General features: G+C 46.5%; 2 protein-coding genes across 6 annotated transcripts; both read left to right on the top strand.

Moving 5' to 3' along the window:
- Window positions 1–129: 129 nt before the first annotated feature.
- snx5 (sorting nexin 5) lies at window positions 130–7322 on the top strand. The gene is made up of 13 exons (XM_030378887.1): window positions 130–452; window positions 1622–1726; window positions 1826–1936; window positions 2077–2198; window positions 2297–2420; window positions 2767–2862; window positions 2981–3086; window positions 3183–3258; window positions 4502–4541; window positions 4684–4770; window positions 4943–5102; window positions 5318–5403; window positions 5595–7322. Exons 1-13 carry the CDS (start codon window positions 417–419, stop codon window positions 5643–5645), a joined length of 1200 nt encoding a protein of 399 aa, XP_030234747.1. The 5' UTR covers window positions 130–416; the 3' UTR covers window positions 5646–7322.
- A 1349-nt stretch (window positions 7323–8671) lies between these two features.
- Window positions 8672–21948, top strand: rrbp1a (ribosome binding protein 1a). 5 transcript variants are annotated; one of them, XM_030378881.1, is made up of 27 exons: window positions 8672–8886; window positions 10257–11109; window positions 11765–11913; window positions 12451–12573; window positions 12771–12923; window positions 13204–13322; window positions 13581–13734; window positions 14888–15005; window positions 15530–15714; window positions 16245–16279; window positions 16367–16439; window positions 16557–16594; window positions 16700–16781; window positions 16957–16997; window positions 17109–17190; window positions 17318–17407; window positions 17512–17613; window positions 17807–17896; window positions 17993–18085; window positions 18709–18780; window positions 18891–18971; window positions 19089–19172; window positions 19829–19900; window positions 20536–20619; window positions 20785–20883; window positions 21077–21220; window positions 21467–21948. In XM_030378881.1, the coding sequence occupies exons 2-27, from the start codon at window positions 10275–10277 to the stop codon at window positions 21503–21505; spliced, it is 3237 nt and encodes a 1078-aa protein (XP_030234741.1). In that variant the 5' UTR covers window positions 8672–8886; window positions 10257–10274; the 3' UTR covers window positions 21506–21948. The 5 variants fall into 5 exon arrangements, with proteins under 5 accessions (XP_030234741.1, XP_030234742.1, XP_030234739.1 ...); XM_030378882.1 differs by having other exon boundaries at window positions 11762–11913; window positions 16560–16594; XM_030378879.1 differs by having other exon boundaries at window positions 11762–11913.
- Window positions 21949–22727: the final 779 nt, after the last annotated feature.

Here is a 22727-nt window from a genome sequence, read left to right as displayed (position 1 = left end):
TCATAAATCCTATTTAAGTAGATAAAATAACTCACTCTAGTGGATGAGAGATGTAAACTGTATATTTCCTTAACTTGCAAAAAGCGCGGCTCCTCTGATCACTTGTATTTGTTTACAGGCCAGTCTTTACCTCTCCAATATGGCGGCGACGTTGACGTGAGATCCAAGGCCAACGCGGCGTCTCCGGTCTGAGTCTAAACCAATAACAGTTTCCTCTTGGCAGATATTATTCTTGGGCGGGATTTACGCTGTCATCAGAAAAAAACATCTGACAGCCTGTCAGCTAGCTAGCAAACTGCCTGCCTTTCTAGCTAAATAATCTCCTAGTCCGTTATTGTTTTGTACTCCAGACTTCTTCCTCCCCACTTGGAACCACAGAGTCGTTGTCGGTGCCTCAGACCGTGAGCTCCTTCATCATGACCACTGCCCTGGGGGAGAGCGACAAAGAGAAGGTAACGTTAACCCACAAAGGTTCGTCTCTGTCTGACACGGGAACAATCCCTAGCAGAGGGATATGTGTCTGGCTAGCAGATACAAACGTCGATCTATCACTTCAGTTTGGTGACTCTTTGTTAATATTTTTGCAAAGGCATCGCTTGTGGTTGTGTGTGTCTTTTAGTTGTTGCAATACTTCTGCAGTTGACTGATTTGGAGTAACGTTAGACACTCAATAGACGAGAGTCTTCTTCGGCCGCAAAGTTTTGCTGGTTAGCAGCTGACTAGCATGGACACGTTTTATGTAGAGATACCGAAAGTGACCCAGACAATCTTAAAACTAGTGTTAATTAAACTACACAGCATTGCCATTGGAAGAATCAAACACTGCATATCATGTGTGTTCACTGGTGGGCTGACAGCCCCTTAAAGCTGGAGTGAAGATGTTAATAACAAATAGTAAAAAGAGTATTGTAAAATAACGTTACTACAATGTTTCTGAACACTAAGTTTCATGCCCTATAGCTAAATGTACACCGCATTGTACTTTTCTGTATGATTCAACCGACTGCATACAAAACGGGATGCAAATTCAAACCGTCTCCGCACTTCAGTTCCTCGGGTTTGGCCTGTTGCATTTAAATGACACGAATACTTTGTGTATATTACTATGTCCAGACTAAGATGTGTTTTGCTTGAAATGGGAAGAATCAGATGGAGAGGAAGTGAGGAGAATTGGCATGGGAGTGAAACGTGCAGTTTTGCTTGTGTATAATTGAACACCTTCTTAATCGACTTCCTTTTTTTGTAGTCTACTTCACTATCACACTTTCACTAGTTCAACTTGCATGTAACAGTTCAAAAGCAAGCAAAATCGATTATGAATTGAAATCCACAACAATAACAACAACCTTGTTACTGTTTTATCCACCAACCTTTCCAAGCTTTTCCAAGCTTTGCCAACATTTCACTTCTTCTTGTGGATAAGAACAAAATACCAGTGATTTGCATTGTTTAAAGTATGCCTAAATGGTAATGTACACAATCTAACAGCCCCAGAATAATATTAACCAGTATTTAACTGTACATTGGATGATGATATATACCTAAATTATATATGGATATGGAACAGTTTGCTACTATTGAAAATAACCGTTTCTCTATTTTTTTCCTATCCTCTTCTTAGACACGATCTGTGTCAGTGGACCTCAACAATGACACCGCTCTTATTATTGACATTCCTGATGCTCTTTGCGAAAGGGACAAAGTCAAGTTTACCGTCCATACTAAGGTAAAACTTTGCCCCAAACAAACACCATTTCTACATGTCTTTATCTTTACGTTATGTGCGAGAGATGTCATTGAACGAAAAGCAACTCTCTCTTCCCAGACGACGTTAAGCTCTTTCCAGAAGCCCGATTTTTCAGTACCCAGACAACATGAGGACTTCATCTGGCTCCATGACACTCTGGTGGAGACAGAAGAATATGCTGGGCTCATCGTGAGTCTCATCAAACCCACCTAGACACACGTTAACATATCGTGGACATGATGGAAATGTCTCTTTTTTTTTTTCTATTGTCCAATTTTGTAATTTCCTTTTCTTTTCTTTTCTTTTCTTTTTTAATCTCACCTCATCAGATTCCCCCCGCCCCACCCAAACCTGACTTTGAGAGCCCCAGAGAGAAAATGCACAAATTAGGGGAAGGTGAAGCCACGATGACGAAGGAGGAGTACACCAAGATGAAGCAGGAACTGGAGGCGTGAGTTCTTCTCGTGGTCACCTCATGTCAGCGGCTCACTATCGAGTTCATATTTGTTTGATATTGACTGTCCCCTGTTTAATTTCCCATTCTTTCAGTGAATATCTAGCCGTGTTCAAAAAGACTGTCCAGGTCCACGAAGTCTTCCTACAAAGACTGTCGTCTCACCCTATTCTGAGCAAGGATCGCAACTTCCACATTTTCTTGGAATACGACCAGGACGTGAGTTTGTAATCATGCTGTCGCTGTTCGTTGAGAGGGAGAGGAAGCAGGGAAATGGAGAAGACATGTGATACATGGCCTACATCCTGCTGAGATCAGCATTAACGCCTTTTCTGGTTCGATTCAGTGTCAAGGTCTACACATGCCAGCTTGGAACAGCGCTTTCAGTGCTTGCAACCGCATTACACACAACAGCACTGCCAATGTCATACATGTTGTGTGTGGAAAATATACAATGTGACGTATCCACGGATACTAGTGATACGTGCAATGATCCAGACGTGATAGAAGGATTTTGTTTAGATTCAACATCATGATAATAAAAATTCCTTTTTTTTCGGTATAGCTGACTGTGCGAAGGAAGAATGCCAAGGAAATGTTTGGAGGTTTTTTCAAGAACATGGTGAAGACTGCGGATGAGGTCATCATCTCCGGGATAAAGGTGGGGCCGCGGAGCCACGAGCGCGCTCCAGCATCACTGCCTGCAGGCATTTCTAATTTTCACAGTATCCCTTTTTTTCTTAATTTATTTTCTTTTGTTTGGAGTTTTCTTTTTGCAGGAAGTGGATGATTTCTTTGAGCAGGAGAAGACGTTCTTGCTGGATTATTATAGCAAGATTAAAGACTCCACTATCAAAGCAGAGAAAATGACTCGCTCGCACAAAAGTATTGAAGGAGTTCTGCCTTTTTGAGTTCATTTTTTTGTTTACCCAAGTGCGGAACACGTTTCATTGGAATGATTTTATTTTCTTCTCCCACTAGATGTGGCTGATGATTACATTCACATCTCGGCCACTCTTAGCAGCATATCTGCTGACGATAGCACAGCCATTAAGAAGTAAGTGATGCATACTGTTGTGTGTGACGGCTTCGATGCGTCGTTGTCATGCCAACACAAAACGATTGTAGATGTTTTCTTTGTGCAGCTCGCTCATTTTTACAGATGGTTCTTGGGAAATATTGCACATCAGACCAGCTTGCGCATATCTAGATAGGCAGATGTTTATCTGAAAGTCTTGGGTGGCTGGATGGGAACTTGTCCTGGGAAAACTAAGCCAAGTTTTCACTCAAGTAAAAAGGCAAACGGTGAAGTGACTAGTGCAAGGGAGTGCTTGAAGTGGTCAGCATTGCTCTTGACTGAATGAATGCAGACCTGGCCCTGGTCTAGCAGTCCTCCTGGTGTCTGGTTGACAGAGCAGGGTCTGAGATGTTTTGAAATGAGGATGGCTTGGTTACCATGTAGGAAATAATATCTATGTGGAACACAGCCCTGTCCTCCATGATATAACTATTTTACTAGCACGGCCACGCCCTCCAGATGGCCTTTGCTCTACTACCTTACAAACGCATTTTAATGAAAAACACTTCCGTTAAATAGCTGGCCTAAGAGCGAAATACTCTTGTGTCTTTGACCTATCACTGTGCTGCAGAAATATGTTTTTGTCTATTTAGAACATGTAGTTAGTCACAGCCTTCCAATGCTCTCCATTTGAAATGAGAAGCTGCCTCATTACTTATGTGTAGCTCATGTACAGATACCATTTTGTTTGGCTCTGGTTTGAGGCAGCTATTTGGGCAAAGCACAACCATCAGTCAGACACTGTTGACTCACCACTCTGTAGCCGAGACTACGCTACTATAGTTAAGATATTTTCGTAATCATCTTTCTCAACGGTTGACCATCATTAATAATGATCAAAGGAGATGACTTATGTTTAAGTGATCATCATCAAATACATTGTATTGTTCAATTTTAGACTTGCATGAAACTGCCATGCACTTCTAACTGCTTAAGGAAAAGAGATCTTCTGGCATGAGCAAACACAGAACAGATGTGATCGTATTATCGCCTCAATCTCACCTCCGACTTCTTGGTAACCTTTAGTCAAATTAAACTCTTGTATATACGGAATGAAAGCCATCCAGTTTCTGAAAAGAGCCTACCGGAAGAGATTTTGGGCTTTTTGATGGCAACTTTTGATTACATAATGTTTGACTTGTTTGACTTGAAGCTATGTATGGGTTTTTCATGTCACTTTTAACAAGCGCTAATTAAACCTTTTTTTTTATGTTTTCCGCAGACACTTTGAGAAGTTGGCAGACCTTTTTGAGAAGCTGAGGGTAAAAAACGAAATAGAACCCGGCTACCATCTAATGATAATTCTTGGCTGCGGTCAAAATGTGACATTTCAGCTTTATGGGCTACAGCCCACTCAGAGATCCTCCATTTAACACGGGCCCTGTGTGGTGTCGTTTTCCGCAGAAAGTGGAGGGTCGGGTGGCCTCAGACCAGGAGCTGAAGCTCACAGAGCTCCTCCGGTACTACATGAGGGACATCCAGGCCGCCAAGGTGAGACACGTTTCAGCCAGTCGGGCTTTCCCTAAGGAGAGCGGGTTCAAATCACAACGAATTCATGATGAGCTTCAAGCTAGATTTCATGTTTGGTGCACATAGCAATGATGAAGTGTGACTTGTCCATACCGATGAGTACATTAATCAGGTTAATCTGCGTGCCCTTCAGGACCTTTTGTACAGGCGCGCACGGGCCCTGGCGGACTATGAGAACTCCAACAAGGCTTTGGATAAAGCCAGGTTAAAGAGCAGAGATATACCCCAGGCTGAGGAGCAGCAGCAGCTATGCCTGCAGAAGTTTGACAAGCTCTCAGAGTCTGGCAAGAGAGGTGTGTGTGTGTGTGTGTGTGTGTGTGTGTGTGTGTGTGTGTGTGTGTGTGTGTGTGTGTGTGTGTGTGTGTGTGTGTGTGTGTGTGTGTGTGTGTGTGTGTGTGTGTGTGTGTGTTCGCGCGCGTGTAACACACTTTAAACCAACTGACAGTATTGGCCCGTTGCATGTGTCGTGTTGCATGTACGTGTCTCACTAGCTGACTTGTGGTTACAGAGCTCACCAGTTTTAAGGGCAGGCGTGTTGTGGCCTTCAGGAAGAACCTCATCGAGATGGCTGAGCTTGAGATTAAGCACGCAAAGGTAATGCTAACAATGATATACAGATGCCTATTTGATAATGCTTATGCAATTATGAAATTAGCATTAAATGTGGTCACAAGCCGACCCTTTCCATGAGATGGTAAATGGAAATGGAGATTTGTTCCACTCGTAAAGGACCATAAAATAAAGAGTACAGTATTAAATAGCTTTTATCCCCCCTTCGTCCACAGAACAACGTGGCTCTGTTGCAGGGATGTATCGACCTGATGAAGACCCACTAGTGAGCCGGCATTCCCGTCTCACCACACACAAGGACTAGGAGAAGGGAATCATGACATCCCTAGATCCTTTTCTTGCAACTGACCCCCCCCACCTAGGGGTTGTATGCTGGATGCAGTATGTAAACCTGCACCAATGCACAAATGTCTTGTTCGCAGTATGTCTCCATGTTTACATATAATGTTCCCTAATCCTATTCCTGGCACAGTCCATGGAATTCACAATTTGTGTGATTGCCTATATGGTTTGCCGATGGTCCTCCTTATGGTTTTGCTATGTCCCTATGGTCTTCCTTATGGTATTCATATCTTCCTTTATGGTCTTCCTATATGGGCTTCCTTATGCTCTTTCTATGTGGTCTTCCAGATTGGTATGTCTTTGTCTAGGGTCGAGAGGGTTGTTTTGGTCAGTTTGTTTTAATAATATAAATTCTTGTTTATGCCAATGGTGTTCATTTTGCCTAGCTTTTTGATAATTTCTTGCCTACCGACGGCGCTAGATGCTAACCCTTTCCTATCCTTCCTTGAACACACTTGGGCAAAGTAGTGTAGTTTGGAGACTCATCCTTCAGAAATACCCTTCAATGAGAGAAAAAATGCTTAATGATAAAGATGTTTTGTTTTTGAGTCACGGCCATACTTTGTTATTTTTTACCTTCTGTGCTCAGGCCTGTTTTTAAATCAACCTGTGTCACACATGGTTGACTTCAGAACATACTACGTGTGGCAGGAGGGAAACGCGTGGCTGGGTGGAAAAAAATGTCCTAGTTTTCTGCATTGTTGAACTTTGAGATGGTGTACAATGAGGCAGATTATCTCAACCACAAGTGAAGTTCTCTCCTCTGGATTTGGAAGAAAACCAGCGATCCTCTTGTGTTCTAGAATAGCTGCACTGTGCCTCAGCAATGGACACTTGGGTTTGTCCTTGCATTCCTCCCAGTCATCATCACCCAGGCCACATAATGCAACACTACCGGAAGAGCTGGACTGATCTACTGCACATCTAGGATCAGTCTAAACCCATTCTGTGCTAGTGGATGGGGTTTACTGCAGTGCAGCAGCAATATGCATAAGAACAAGGGAAACTGCTATGTACACTCGTTGAAAGTAGTGAGTAGGTCTGTGAAACCCTCAAACCACGAGAAAGTCCCTTATTCTTTTCATTTATATTTCTCTAAACATCCCTCAGAGCAAACCAACTTTATTTTGTTGGTTTATTTCCCTATGTTTAATCTGCATTTACCAGCAACTTCGCTCTTGAGTGAGTACTTATGCACTTAATTTCTGCCATGATATCCTATACATATATCACGTGCTTTTATCCTTTTTTGACACAAGTCTTTATTTTTCTAGAGTCCACAAAAGTTTCATCTTATGGGCAAGAGTTAGTTCTTTTCATAACAATATATTTGGATAAAATGTGATTATTAAAATGTGTGTGTGTGTGTGTGTGTGTGTGTGTGTGTGTGTGTGTGTGTGTGTGTGTGTGTGTGTGTGTGTGTGTGTGCGCGCGTGCGCAACAATCTACAAATCACCATGTGTTCAAAGGGTTTTGGATGAATTTTGATGATGTATTTCTAAATGGATTCCAGCAGCGATGATGACTTTGCAGACAGTTTTCATACAGGCCATTTTCAAATTTGTAATTATGGCTTTAAATAAAATACTACTTTTCCCATATTTGCTCTAATCTGTATTTTGTCTTTACTTGTTGGTGTGCATAGTGTGACTACACTGGGATGAACAGCAAATTAAGTTGTCGTGCATGAGTAAGTTGTCGTAACATTTCATTTTATCTGGAAAGTAGAATGGTACATTAACTGCACACCACAAGGTGGCGCTGCAACGTCTAACACAAGTACAGCGCAATTTATTTGTTCTGTACATCGTGTGACATCATGTATGTTTATGCTTCAGTCCGACAAATGTTGGATCAATTTGTGAAGTTTCCAGGAAGACAATCTGGTTTACTACACTGTAGGCTTGGAGGAAATACCAAAAGGCTCTTGGGAATCCACCACCACAATGAATCCAACATATTCATACTACATTAGCAGCCCTCAGGAACCAATCCTAAAAAAAGTGTCTGCATTGAATTAAAAGGTCAAACTATAGAACGTATTTAACCACAAACTGCTTGTGTCAGCTATCTGGGAACATGGAAGGATGTGGCGTAGTAGGTAGAAAGTCTACAGAGATACGCATGCAAAGGTTACCAGTACACGTTTAAGGGGTTAGTCAATATTGACCTCTCCTGTGTACTGTCACATTGACCTTCCCAGATGTTAAACCAACGAGAGTGCGCCACATCATACATGCCACCACGTAGGGCTACACTACATATGTTGGCTTCTTTAATTGAGCTATAAGGGAAACTATATGGCTGTATTTCATATTATATATTTGTTTTTATTTCTTACCATTCCAAACCGCAGGTTTGGGTTTAATTAGTTGTTTCTTTCTTGAAACATGAGAGCAATTCTATTATTTTCAGTGTTTCCTTCTGTAAAAAAAAATCCTATGATTCAAAGTATTTTCCATATACAAGTAGCTAATTTTAGGGATCTTGGAAGTGTAATGAACCAGTTCATATATGATTGAGGGCGTCAGTAGAATCCTGATGCACCATTGGTTAGAAAATATGAATACAAATTTAAATGTATTTCGATTGTGAATTATTTTTTGAATTAAGATGCATAAAGAAGGTTTAATAGCAACATGTAGGCCTATACTGAGGAGGTTCACAATTAAGAAGGCACACACTTTAATTATGTTTGCGGTGACGAAGCCTTCTGCTACCAGCCTTATCTTTTAGCTGCAGGAGATTTGACACTTTAATTGGGCTAAGGTGTGACTCTGTTTGATAACCTCAATGCATGACCTCTTTCCCCATGTATCCTCCTATACCAGCTACAACTCGCTCATTTTCAGATTGAGTTCGACCGGCGTTAGGACTACATCTCCCAGCAGCCCCGGTTAGTGACGGCGACCCTGCCAGCCAATGGGAGGCTTTGTGGCATGACGGTAGCTATGTAGGGCACGGGGCCAACACGTCTAGCCAGCTCAAAGTGCCACGACTTCACAGTGCACAGATTCCCAACTGGACTGAAGCAGAGCACAGGAAAAAGGCAAGTTAGCGAGATAAATATTCAGCGAAACGCCACAACTGTAAAAGAAGAACCAGGACTTTTTGTCCCATTTTCATTCATTCCAAAGCTAAACTCCCAGCTGCTTCCTCCGAGAGGTAAGTTTTGAAATTAGGATTTTTTTTTAAAGTGTTAGCTAACAAAAAGCTAGCTTTCCAAGCCATCTCCTACTGATTCTCAAGATACTTATTGAAAGGCAAAAAAGTTGGTAATAGATGTATTTGAGATGCCACTGACAGTATAATGGGTTTAGCGAGGCGTTGTGCAGCCAGCATTGTGTCCCATTGTGAGCATGATGATGACGACCAAGTTCATTGATACAAGTTGCTGTTAGCCTCTGAGACTTGATGCTCAGATGCGGCTTGATAAGCATATCTATCTACATGTCTTTAAGAACCACCTACCTGTCATCGGGTTGTCGTTCGTTTGTTTTACCTGCTCGATTGTATGCCATTGTGTTATAATTCAGTGTGTGGAGTGTGTCTTGCCAAATCAGAGAAGATGAGAGGGAGAAAAAATAGATTGTGGATGAATCTAATGAGCTTTAATTCATCGCTAAATCAACATGAACTTTGAAACAGAACATGATAACGAATGGGTTCCCTATGGATACATGGATTAACTTGAGCATGTACATATGAATGGGCAGACCTATATTGACCATTATGTAACAAACGTAGGCTCAGCCATTTTACACCCCCTGGAGGTCCAGACTTTTACTGAATCCACTCGGACTTTGTGGAAGAAAGTCTTGTTTATTTTTTTCAGTTGTAGGACTAATAACAGCTTATTCATTCCAAGCCTGTCAAACTTATGGTTCAGTGAAAAAGATTTCATAAAAATGTGTTCATCCAAAATACGATGGAGGTGTGTTAGAATAGTTGACTTGTATAGAAATACAACCTAAGTATCTTCAACATTAACTGGGATTATTATTTTTCACCTTTACATTGCTGAATAAAAAATGACAAACTGAAATGCTTTCATTCATGTTGTAGTTTATTTGAATATGACAAGTCCCCTAAGACGAGGCTAATGTGTTCATGCGTGTAACCGAATGACTCCTGTACCCAGAAAGTACAGAAGAAAAGTACATGACCCTTCAATGGTGGGAAGGATTTCTCTGTTCCCTTCCCATACGTGTTCTTAACTCATGGTATAAGCTTAACAGCAGCCTCTTGAGGCTGGTAAGCTGAACTACTTGTCCCACAATCGTGCCAAACTTTTATTTTTCTTGTGTAATCATGCGCTCGTCGTTTTCATTGCTCACTGGGTTTCGTTTCAGCTCGGTAGGAGAATATATTTCCTTCCTGGAAGATCTTGAATTTACAGTAACTTACTTCCTTGAAACCTGTGTTCACGTTCTGTTGTCGATATTTCACGTTCTTTGACCATTAAGTTTAGGGTGTTGATACTTATCAATGTTGCAACATTTAACGTAATTTTAACAGTTGGTTTCTGTTGACAGGTTAATTACATTTGAATCATGGATATCTACGAACCGCAAACCCTGGGCATCCTTGTGTTTGGTGGATTCATGGTGATCTCGGCCATAGGCATAGTACTGGTCTCCACCTTCTCCATGAAGGAGACCTCCTATGAGGAGGCATTGGCCAAGCAGCGGAGTAAACAGGGCAAGATTCAGCCCTCTCGCAGCGACAAGAAGAAGAAGGACAAGGCCTCCGAGAAGAAAACCAAGACGAAGAAAAAGGACGAAAAACCCAACGGGAAGATCCCAGAGCCAGAGGAGGAAACGGAGGCCCCCGAGACAGACCCGATCCCAGAGCCGGTCGCCGTCCCCGTTGTGGCTGCCGCTCCTGCCCCCGTACCGGAAGCCCCCGCCCAGGCCCCTGAAGAAGTCCAGCCCAAGGCCCCCGCCCCGGCCGAGCCCTTGCCTAAGGACAAGAAGAAGAAAAAGGGAGGCAAAGTGGAGCCCGTCCCAATCCAGGCGGCTGCTGCCCCCGAACCCGCCAAGCCCGCCCCCATCCAGGCCAAGTCTGCCCCGGCCCAGACCAAATCTGCTCCCCCGCAGGCCAAGTCCGCCCCAGCGGAGGCCAAATCTACTACTGCCGCCGCCGCAGCAAAGTCCACCTCCGCTCCGCCCAAGTCCGCCCCGGCCAAATCGTCCCCGGCTTCCGCTCCACCAAAGCCAGCGGCTGTCCCTAACAAGTCTGCCCCGACCCAATCCGCCAAGGCTGCCAAGGCCGCCCCCACCCTGGAGGCATCGACCAAGGCGGTCCCGGTGATGGCAGTGCCCCCTGTGGCCCCGGCCAAAGCCCAGGAGCCCAAGAAGAAGGCCCCCAAGAAGAAGCCTGAGCCTGGTAAGTCGGTGTTGCTCGACGGGTATTAACTATGACCTCGTGGTTCCCAGATCGGAAGACGTCAGGTCTTTCGTGGGCGGGTGTCCCTACTGGTGGTAGCAGGGGCACTGATGCCTTGGGCAGCGGTGAGCTTTTAGCTGTGTATTCGTGGGAAATGGTGTCGCTGGGAGGAGGTAGGTGGGGAAACATCTGGCCCTCCATGCTGGAGGGGAAGGGAGGGCTAGGGCTGGCCGGTCTAAACACACCACTGGCCTGTTGGGTGAGCTGACAAAGGCGCTCTCAATGCACCCCCCCCCCCTCCCTCCAACAATAGCCGGGCTTCTCTTCTGCTTGAGTAGGGCCGTCTGCGCCTGGTGCCACAGCTCCCCTCGACTGCGTTAACCAGAGATTCCTTCTCCACTCTCCCGGGAAAGGAGTCCAAGTGTCTCAAGTGTGTGGGAGGGGAGAATCAGGCTGTAAAAAATAAACGTATACATTTACATATGTTTATGGACACTGAAGGGAGATGGGTTGATAAGCGAGGAGCACGTCATGTAGCACAGGACCACTGGTGGGAATGTCGCATTTACAACGACGCGTTTAGTGTGTTGGCGTGTCTCCACCGCAGAATCCATTCACAATGTCTCTCTCCCTGCGGGTGTTCCCCACGTAGCAGCCGAGGACCTCGCCGACGCCCCGCTCTACCTGCCCTACAAGGCCCTCGTGTCCACGGTGCGCAGCATGGTGTTCAGCGAGGCCGAGGCCCATCGCCTCATCGAGATCCTGACCGAGAAGGCCGGCATCATCCAGGACGCTTGGCACACGGTATGCTGGTGGTGGTGGTGGTGGTGGGGGCGGGGGGGGGGGAGGAGTTCTCAGGCCTGAAGCGGCGATACGAAACGAATCTCCGCGCAAGGGAAGGGAGTCGGATGGGGAAGGACATGATATTGAAATAGTATTAAAAGAAATATGCCAAATCTGAATCCCCGCTTCCAAGTGGAGGCAAACGAGATTATATCATACCAAATCACTGTACGAAGTGTAAACTAAAGAGGAATGTTTAAACGAGTTTGTCTCTGTATACAATATCAATAGCGACTGTTGGTAATGCAGGTCTGCATCACGGTAGATTAACGGCGGCAGCGGGTGACGTAACTCTCCTGCCTCCCGGTAGGACTCGGTACTGACCACACGAGAGGGGTCTGTTAGGAATGCAGGTCTCTGGTTGACTGGTGGCCAAATACTCAACTCTTTATTATTGTGTCTTGTTCTCGACCCCTCTCTGGACACTCCTCTCCATCCCTCCCCTCTCCCTCTCTCCCCTCTCCCCCTCTCTCCCCTCCCCGTCTCTCCTCTCCCCAGGCCTCCCAGAAGGGAGATCCAGTGGCCATGCTGAAGAAGCAGCTCGACGAGAAGGAGAAACAGCTGGCAGCCGAGCAAGACGACGCGGTCGCAGCCAAGAGCCGACTGAGAGAGATGACAAAGGTTGAACTTTGCTACAGCTATCTGGTTCAGCTCATGAAACGACACACTCTGGTGTCCTGTATCCCGCGTCAAAACAAACGGAAAAACCATTCCGTTCGAACATTTTCGAACAGATGCCACCGTAGCCCGGGTCGGCCGTTATAAATCACGTAGAGTCCGCCATAAATTGAAACGACTACGTCCTCTTTGGCCCCCAGGAGCTGTCGACGGAGAAGTCCAAGGTGGCCAGTGTGGAGACCCGACTGAGCTCCCAGCTCAGCAAGCGAGAGCAGGAGATGATCGCCCTGCAGGCGCGCATGCAGGCCAGCTACCAGGACCACGTGGCGCAGACCCAGAAGCTCAACGCCAAGGTGCCCCTCATAGGCTCCATAAAGACCGCGTCGGGGTTGATGGAAGCCTGCATCATTGCCTGTATCACATATTTCAGTGATCCCAACATATCATTGCTCTTTTTTTCTTTAGTTTGCGATGTAACCTAGATCTTCAGGCCCTTTTTATCTGGGTGATGTTAACTCTTTGTCCCAGAATCAGAAGTCCAAAGTTAATTGTAATAATATGACTAATTGTTCAACGGCAATTGTAAAGGCGGCCAATGAAACGCCTCTCATCTATGTTTCGATGCTCCACCAGGTGGTAGCTCTTCAGGAGCAGCTGGACAAGGGCCCCAGTGCCCAGCTCACCCGCCTGCAGCAGGAGAACTCAATCCTCCGGGACGCCCTGAACCAGGCCACCAGCCAGGCCGAGAGCAAGTGAGTCCCACTCACTCATTCACTCACTCACTCGCTCACTCACTCACTCACTCACCATCGGATTGGCAGATCCCTGCATGGGGAGAAGGAGGCCACTGCCACACGGCTCCACTGACGATCTGAACCCTAAAATCCCTACTTTGTTTGACTTTTGTGTAGGGTTACTTTCATTGGCTGCGCGGATCGTAGTTCTCAAGCGTGTGTGTGTGTGTGTGTGTGTGTGTGTGTGTGTGTGTGTGTGTGTGTGTCTTTCTTCAGGCAGAACGCCGAGTTGGCCAAGCTGCGTCAGGACTGTATGAAGCTGACCAAGGAGCTGGGGGAGAAGGCGGAGCTGCAGCAGGCCGACCAGCAGGCCAAGAGGGGCCTCGAGGGCAAGGTGTCCGCCTCCGAGAACCAGCTGGCGGCGCTGCAGGTGAGCCCGGGCCTCATCTGCGCTCTCCTCTCCTCCCTCCTTCAGTCACGCAATCATTTGACCCGATACCCACGTCAACGCGCTACATCCAGCTCCACGCTGGGCTTTTTTATTGACTACTTCAGCTTGCAGAAAGCCTTATTCCTGCCTCAAGGTTACTATTCCTGCCAGACGCCCAGCGGGTAGACCTAAAAGAAGACTGGTAGTTAGTCTGGGTAGCGGTCTGAGTCGTATTATCCAGCGGGGGGTCCACCTCGGCCCCGGGGCCCTTATTGGCGGAGTTGTGAGAGCTTGGATTGCCTCTTAATGACAGGGCCCTCGCGGTGCTGGAATGCACCCACTGGAGGCTGCCGGGAGGGTGCCTATAAGCGGGGAGCAGCTGGAATGCGTTCGTGCCCCTGCAGCCCAGTGAACCCCCCCTCCCCCCCCCCCCTATGTTTGTGGTATCCCTTTTATAACATTATTCATTCAGTGCGGGCTGTGAACCGCCCGTTGCCCACAACACCTTCCACCTTCCTCTTCCTTGCGGCGACGGTGAAACACGAGAGGAATGTTGCTTTGTGCCCAACCTGTTTTTCTCTCCCCCCCCCCCCTGTGCACGACAGCGTGTCGACGAGATCTCAAGTGTGCACGTCTCACTGTTTGCTCAGCTTCTTCTCCCCCTGGGCGTTACCCTGCCGTGAGGCAATCGTCGACTGGGTCCCAGCCGGGCATGACATCGGAGTGATCGCTAGTGTACCAGGGCTTTTGAGTCTAGGGGGGAAAAGCTAACTCCGTCTGGCTAGCCCTCTGCGGTGATCGCCGTCCCCACAGCCTGAGCCGAGGAAAAGATTGGTGGCATTTTCTTGAGTCGACGTCTTCCACGTCTTCAAATAGCCGTGCACGGTTGGCGTTGTTAACCACACCTGCGTCACCATAGGGAGCGGGGCATGAAACAATGCACGCACGTCACCGTCGAAACTTGAACCGGATCCAAGGGCAACTTTATTATCTACGCGGTGTCACAATTGTTACGCCTGTCAAGGGAAGGGAATAAACAAAAAAGTGATTAGACTAATAAATACGTGACACTCTGCTGCCCCATGCTGTGCGGTTGTGGCGACTGCGTCCCACACAGCTCACCTGCTGCTGCGTGCTAATCGTCTCCCACCAGGTCAGCCATGCCGAGCATGAGCAGGCCCTGCAGAGGAAGCTGGAGGAGGTGTGTGAGGAGCTGAGGGCCACGCAGGGCAGCATGCAGAAGGCCACTCAGGAGAGCAGCGGCCAATCAGGTAAGAGGCCCGGGAGATGCCCTTTTGTCTGTCTCGCTATTTTTGCCGGTTTGGTTTTGTCGAACCTGCATCGTGTGACTTTAGTACTGCAGCTTGTTTATTTATTTTATTCATTTATTTATTTAAAGGGGACAGTGTACATTAATTGACATTGGAAATGTAAATGTACCAGATTTAGTTTTACAAACTATTCTTCATCTGTAGTCCCTGGCTCTGTGTTCCGTTAAGAAATCTCAGAACTAGAGCGTTTCTCGCTATGGAACGGGCTCATCCATGGGTCAATCCATCCTGGCAGCTCAAACGACATGCCTTTTTGAAAATGATGTTGCTAGAACTGTCGCTACAACACAAGCCACTAGAGATTGCTAATGGGAAAACGTAGAAAGGGAAGGTTTACTTCGCAAAAGAAAAATGCAATTCATTATAAATTGAAAAATAAAGGCATAAAATGTGGCTTAACTGAAGACCGCAGATGCATACCTGTGCTACAGTGACCCAGCTGACCTCATGTCCTGTGGCCACAGAGCTCCAGGAGCGCCTGGCCGGCCTGGAGGCGGAGCTGGAGCAGCGGTCCGGTCATGTGAGCGGCCTGACCGCCCAGCTGGAGCAGACGGCGGCGGAGAAGAGCCAGCTGGAGCAGCGGGTAGCCTCCATCACGGCCCTCCTGGAGGCCAGCGAGGGGAAGGGGGCAGAGGGAGCCGCACCACAGGTATGCTAGTGATTTATTTATTTTTATTTTATTTATTTTAAATGACACGGCACTCTGTGTCACACATAAATAGTTAAGGATGACACGATAATGCCCAAAGGCTTGTTTCCATTGTGGTCCCCGTGGGGCAGGAGAAGAGGGCATGTAGCAGCAAATTAAACATCAATAATTCCAATAATTTCCACAATTACGTAAAAGTCAGACACATAACAATGATCATAATTAAGATTGGCGTCCAAGCCATTGTTTCAAAGCCAGGAACCAGGGGGCTTGGGTAACAAGGCCGGCTCAACTGGCCTCAACTTGTGCTTTGTGTTTCTCATTAATATAATGTTGGGCGTGAGGGAGAATGAGTCCGTTCTGTGCAGAGGGGTTGAGCGCTGGCTTGCTCAGAGGCATAGAGTCCACATTCGCTGCATCTGATTTACCCAACCAGCTGAAAGAAGGGAGTCCACGTGTTTTATACAAGAAGAATAGTCATCTGTGTGAGCACTAGAGAAGACTTTAATTGTATTTTTACTTTTTTTCAGGTGGATGCTGCAGAGGTAGAACAGCTGAAGCTCAGGTGAGTGTCTGGAAGTCCTCCTCCCACTCTTGAAGATCAGTGAAGAATGGCCCCCTTGTGCTGACTTTGTATTCCTTTGGTTCCCAGTCTGCAGGAGCGTGACGGCGAGCTGGGCTCTCTCCACGAGGAACTGAAGCAGCTTAAAATGAAGGAGGCTGCTGTACGTGTTTTATTGTGTACTTTAAACGATTTTTTGTTTTTTTACGCAACGTAAATAGTTGAGGTGTTTTGGCAGATGCGCCGTATAATGACAACATCCTGTTTTGTTTTCTCTCAGCAGGAGGAGTCGTGCGCAGAGGCAGAGCAGCAGAAGAGGTACGGGCTTTCCAAAGAACCACAGGCTGAGTCCAGACCAATCGGCTTAGTTTGTTCTCGGTTTATTTATTGACTGTCATCCAAATTCTGTCTCGTCTCTTTTAGCGAAGACAGCAACCGTGTAGCAACACTCGAAGGTGAACTTAAAGCCCTCAATGAAGAACTGGAACAGTTGAAGAACACACCTGTAAGATTTTAATTTTTGTTTGCATTTGTTTTTGCTGTAATCTGTAAAATATGACTCCCATCTGACCACTATATTCATTTTTTAATATCACATTTGTTCTATTCCCCCTAAATGTTGAGCCTGTTTCATGAAGTACTTAGTTTGAAGTAACAAGTGCTTTGTTCTTCCTTGCTAGCGACCTGATAATTCAGCAGAGCTGACACAACTGCAGTCGAGGTAAGGGGATAGGGCTCGCACACAATCCCAACCGTCCACTCCCATTATCGCCGCCTTCATTGTCTTTTTGTTGTGTCTAACACTGCTTGTTTTGGTGCTTTCTCTGCCCAGTCTCGGTGAGAGAGATGTCCAGCTTGCATCACTACAAGGAGAGCTGCAGCACGAGAAGGACAAATCAACGGCCGCCAACAATGTACGAGTCAATTTAAATCACGTCGCTTCAAGTTTGTTGTTTTGTTGTCGTCTTTTTGTCCCGCTATAACGATGTGCCTCTCGGTTGTACCTTTTTAAGATTTCTTTGTGTTTTTGTTCTTTCACAGGATTTGGCCGCACAGCTCAACTCGCTTCAAGCTGAAACCAAAGCCACCCTCCAGGCCATCTTCCCACAGATTGCGTTGGAGACAGAGGAGGTGGGGGCTCCACTCATCACAACCGCTGGCCTCCTGAGGACATCTCTAGATGAACTCTTCTTTGATAACATGGGTTGTCTTGCCCCCCCCCCTCCCCTCTCTAGGATAACTGGTCCCAGGTTTACATACAGAAGGCCCAGGAGGTGCTCGCTCACGTCGAACAGAGCCAGGAGACCCAGGAGACTCAGTCGAGTACAGAGCTGCCAGTAAGCCACCTCACCATTGTGTTGTTCTTCTCTGTGGCGCATGCAGTGACCCCTGGTGGTCAAATGTGGAATAGAAGAAAAAAAAAATACTATTCTGTCTGAGAGCAGCCCATAACGAAAATCACGTTATTTTTTTTAGGTTTGCTGGATTTAATTGCGTTATTTATGTCTTTATCTCTTTGTTTTTTTACAGCATTTGCTGGAGAAGCTGAAGGAGGCGGAGGAAAGCCAGAGCTCACTGCAGGCCGAGTGCGAGCAGTACCGGACCGTCCTGGCGGAGACGGTGAGGCCTCGACCCCCGGGAACGCGCCCGCCGAGCCCAGCAGGATGACCGCCGCAGGGCTGACTTCCTGCCTTTTTTTTTTAAATGTCTTTCCAGGAAGGAATGCTGAAAGACCTGCAGAACAGCGTGGAGGAGGAGGAGCTGGTGTGGAAGGCCAAGATGGCGGAGTCGGACGAGCAGTTCAGGATAGTACGTTCATGGTCGGCGCCTTTGGGCGTTTCTTTTGGGGGTCCTTGTTACTATTGGTATTCTGAGTTTTTTTTTATTATTATTATTGTATATATTCTTTTTATTAAATTACATTTTTTCAATCCATCCCTTTATGCTTATCTTAGATAAGAAAAATGTTAGCCTTGTAGGAAATCAATGTTCTAGTGAGTTAACACTTTCTCTCTTCAGATCAGTCTGGCTTCGAGCCTGTTGAAAGCCTCTCCCAAAAATAGTTAATAATTAATAGTTAAAACAATAATAAAATCAATCAGCGTTATGGCTTGGGGAGTTCATGACGAACAAAGAGTTCCGCAGTCTGCAGAATTCCCTAAAAATTGCAACTACCAAAGCAGTAACAATATATTGCCTCGACCGAATTTCAACAAGGGCAAAGAGAGCAAGAGTTACGTTTACTTATTTAATCAGAATCATCTGCGTCAATTTTTTTTTAACAACCTAAAGCTAAGTACAGGTGGAATCAATGGCTGCAGAGCAAGGCCAGACTGATATTCAGTGTGAAACCCAAACTGTAATATCTGGATGGTGTGTCTCAGGGCTAGCATTGCCAAGCTCTTACTAGAGCCACCCTTTTGTTTTATTAGGCTCAGGAGAAGACACAAAGTCTGGAGGCTGCCGTTGAAAGCTCAAAGGCAGAGACCGAATCAGTAGAGAAGGTGGGTGAAGAAATGTTTGATAAGATAACGACTGACATAAAATAATAAATAAATAATAATAATAATAATAATCTGCTAATATTTAAGATATTTCCATCCATGACTTGCAGCTAAAAGGGCAAATGATGCTCCTGGAAGCCCAGCTGGAGAAGCAGGCAGAGTCTACCCTGTACGCCCAAGAGATCACAGAGGTAAGCTTCACACTGTCTCGATCAAGGAGAAGGCATACTCTTCTTGTTTATCGATTGATGTTTACACGTTATCGCATTGCCATTCGTTCTAAAATGATGTTTGTGTGTGTGTGTCAGCTGAGACTACAGCTGACAGCCAGTCAGAGCCAGCTGGACTCCGCCCAGAAGGAAGCCCATGCACACCGGGAGGAACTCGCACAGGTAGACACATGACCCCGCCCTGTTAGACCCCACCCCCTCTGCCTACAGAAGGTGCAGTGCCGCTCACACACACTGGGCCGCACTAAACACACGGCCATTCAAAGTGGAATGGAAAGAAAACACAAAGAGCCGAGACCTCAAAATCGGCGTAGCCTGTGGAACTCTGCTAAATGTCATCCAAGCCTCAGGGGGGGGAAACCGTCTGACACGTTGGGCTGGATGTGTGGAGGAGTCTTTGAATTCGTCAAAGAGAGAAAGGGAGGGGGATTAGGCCTAAAAAATGTTTTTGTTTGGTTCCGGTTTCCAACCGACCCTGTCAATTTATGTGCGACTCAAATTATTTTATGAGTTTTATAAAAAAAAAAAAAAAAAATTTTTTTTTTTTTTAAATGTAATTTCGTTTTGGTACAGCACCTCTATAATTACGTTTTGGTACAGCACCTCTTCATTCTGTACAAGGATGAGCGAATTTTCTCGTTTTTAAATGAAAACAACCTACCTACAACTACCTATCATTCGCTGCCGCTGGAAAAAATAAAAAAATAAAATAAATTCCCTACCTACCCATGACCTCAACTGACAACCAACAGGAACCAAACTTTTTTTTTTTTTAGGCCTTAGCAGTGACGAGCTCTGGCCTTCCCCCCCCCTTTCAGGTCAGAGAGCAGCTGAGCAACTCCGCCACGCAACCCGAACACAACGGGCCTTCTGAGGCCGCGCCCAGTCAGGTCAGGGTGCACGGCTCGGGAGGGCGCCTGCTACCTGCTGGGGTGGGGGGGTTCTGGACAGCGGGGTTGTCAGTCAGGCCTAGTCGGGGAAACGCGGATCCGTAGTTGATCGGCAGTGCTCGGCTGCTGGATCTGGGTCTCGTGTCTTTGGGCCTGCGTGGCGAACATTAGACTGGTTGTGGATTTGTTGGAGATGACGGGATGGGTGTACGTCCCACGAATATTGTGTTTGCAGCACCCTCGTCGCTTTAGCAAATGCAGCCTTTCCAGTTTGTCCAGTGCTACCCGGTCCACGCCGCTGTCTGTTTGTTCTAACCGTATGCGTGCCATGCTTTACAAATCCCACCTAACCACGGGCTTCCTTCCCTTCATGCTTATCTTTAGCATGCTAACCTTCTCATCATTGTTATTTTGCAGGAGTAGGTGTTTTGTTTTTAACTATTTATCCATCTCTATATAAAATAATCATTTTGTCTCGTGCTGCCTGCAATGAACATCCACTAGACACACGTTACGCAGCTTTTTGTGTGTCTGGGAAGGGCTGAAGCTTTGCTCTTTGTTTACATACACACACTCATACTTTGACGCTGCATATGTTTATATTATTGTGTGTGCGTGTGTGTGTCGGTAAACAGGTCCAGAGCGAGTTGAGTGTGAAAACCGAGAAGCTCCACGGGGAGGAGAGCTCGCATCACCAGCTTTCGGAGGACTTCGAGCAGGTACACCGGGTGGTCGAACTCCGAACGGCACCGCCGCAATAAATCGCACCGTGAATATTCCAGTTTGTTGCACCGCCGTCCCAATGCGCTCGGCCTGACGGACCGCTTGCCGCCCTGACGGACCGCTTGCCGCCCTGATGTCTTGGTGCCGCTGTCGTGTTTCAGGCTCAGGTGACCGTGGCCGAGCTCCAGGCGCAGCTGGACCTCCTGAAAGCCGACGCAGACCAACAGCAGACAGAGACTGAGGATGTGGCTCAGCTCAAGGTGCGCTCACGAACCCCACGTCCATCCCACCCCCATTTTTTCAGAGCTATAAACGGGCTCACGAGCTAATGACAAGTTTGGAAACCGCTGCACCAGACTCTGCCATTGGTTGTCTTGACCCCTGTGGATAGTCTTGTCTTGGTTGAGTTTCCTCCCTTTTCAAACCAACCGAATTGATGCGTGTGGGGTGCAGGAGCGTCTGGAGAAGGAGAAGAAGCTGTCCAAGGACCTGGGCCAGGCGGCCACCAAGCTCCAGTCCCTCCTCAAGGTGACCCAGGAGCAGCTGACCAAAGAGCAGGACGCCGTGAGGACTCTGCAGGAGCACCTGGACGGCAAGGTGAGACCGGGGGGGCCACGCCTACTGGGCACCTGCGGGGTTGGTGGGGTCTGCCTCTTGAGTATGGGGTCATGTTGTTCCGTTTTGACCCATCGGGGGGCCACGCCCACCGTGGACTGGTGGGTGGGGTCTGCCTCTTGAGCATGGGATCACGTTGTTCTATTTTAGCCCACTAGGGGGCCACGACCGGTTCTGACCCGACACCTTTTTGTAATTGTGTATTCAATTATTTTATTTTTTTTTAAGGGCCAATATGGGGAACTGAAGGAAGGAACATCCGTCTGAGCTCCCAGACCCCGACCAGAAGACACTACACAAAAAATGCCAAAAAATGCCTTATGATTACCATAGTCGTGCATTCCAAATATAGAAATATATATTTTTGCTTTTCTTGTACTGTAGTTCATCACAATTTTTTAAGATTCCAGTGGTGGATATCCAGAACATTTCAGTGTAGGATCATGCTAGGAATGCTGCGGAAGTCCATCGTAACCCCCGTTCCAAACGAGACTCTGGCTGTGTCAGAGGTTATTATTCCCCCTACCTTATAATATTGCCCCATAGCTCAGTGTTAAAAGGGAAATGGATTGTATGTCAACTTGTACGTCCATCTGTGCAATTTCTTTGTATGTCTTTTTGTATGTGATTAAACTGGGAACATTTCATGGTACAGCTGCCAATAAATTGTATGAATTTGTATAACTAAATAAAGCTGAACAAGATAACAAGTTGGTGGTCTCTCCGTATGAATAGTGAAGTTGCCAAATAACGACCAGCTGGATACACTTGATCACAAATAATACCAATAGCTTACACTGAAGCCTGATGAATAATAGTTTGTCAAAAGTGAATTGTTTGTAACAAATGAATTGGTTTATAATTTGCTTATGGCGTTGTATTCGTGTCACCTTGAATTGACATTGACTCATCGGGCTAAAGTAACTTTGACAACACCAGTCCTTAACACTTTGCATCTGCTGTTGAACCGTGTTGCCTCATCCGCTCACTTCCTAGTAAGACACGTTGGCAAATCGAATGCCACTGCTATTTTGGCCTTTATACGTCTACCAAATCGCAATGTTGAATATATTTAAGAGACCGGCTACGCCTGGTCAACGCACCATGCGTTGAGACGTGCCCACCAAACGCACTGGTCTCCTTTGACAACACCAGACTTCGCCCCAGAGCTTCTAGTTGACACAATGTAAATTGAATGACGTGACTAGCCTAATCCAGGTCAAACATGCTCATCTTTCTCAATGTTCAAACTCGTATAACGCCCACCTCATGAAGTCGCAACATGAAACATTTAAACTAGCTTAAGACGTACCACCAGGCGAGTGATTAGCCTTACAAGCCGTTTCGAAAATCTGCCCCAATATGACATCACTAGTGGGCGTGTCCACCTAAATCTGTGCTGGATAGATGAGCAATGTTTATTTCCGTCCACTATAGGCTGATCTATCCAGCACAGATCTAGGTGGACACGTCCACTAGTGATGTCATA

Source organism: Gadus morhua, chromosome 15, assembly GCF_902167405.1.
Source record: "Gadus morhua chromosome 15, gadMor3.0, whole genome shotgun sequence".
Taxonomy (NCBI): Eukaryota; Metazoa; Chordata; class Actinopteri; order Gadiformes; family Gadidae; genus Gadus; species Gadus morhua.
The sequence above is the reverse complement of the archived record's forward strand: the minus strand, read 5'-3'. Positions and strand labels throughout refer to the sequence as shown.

Coding starts and splice junctions, on each gene's coding strand:
- snx5 (XM_030378887.1), top strand. CDS start 417: ATGACCACTGCCCTGGGGGAGAGCGACAAAGAGAAG. Junction 4,542..4,683: donor ACCTTTTTGAGAAGCTGAGG/GTAAAAAACGAA, acceptor CGTTTTCCGCAG/AAAGTGGAGGGTCGGGTGGC. Junction 5,404..5,594: donor TTGAGATTAAGCACGCAAAG/GTAATGCTAACA, acceptor CTTCGTCCACAG/AACAACGTGGCTCTGTTGCA.
- rrbp1a (XM_030378879.1), top strand. CDS start 10,275: ATGGATATCTACGAACCGCAAACCCTGGGCATCCTTGTGTTTGGTGGA. Junction 17,408..17,511: donor TTGCGTTGGAGACAGAGGAG/GTGGGGGCTCCA, acceptor TCCCCTCTCTAG/GATAACTGGTCCCAGGTTTA. Junction 18,972..19,088: donor ACGCCCAAGAGATCACAGAG/GTAAGCTTCACA, acceptor TGTGTGTGTCAG/CTGAGACTACAGCTGACAGC.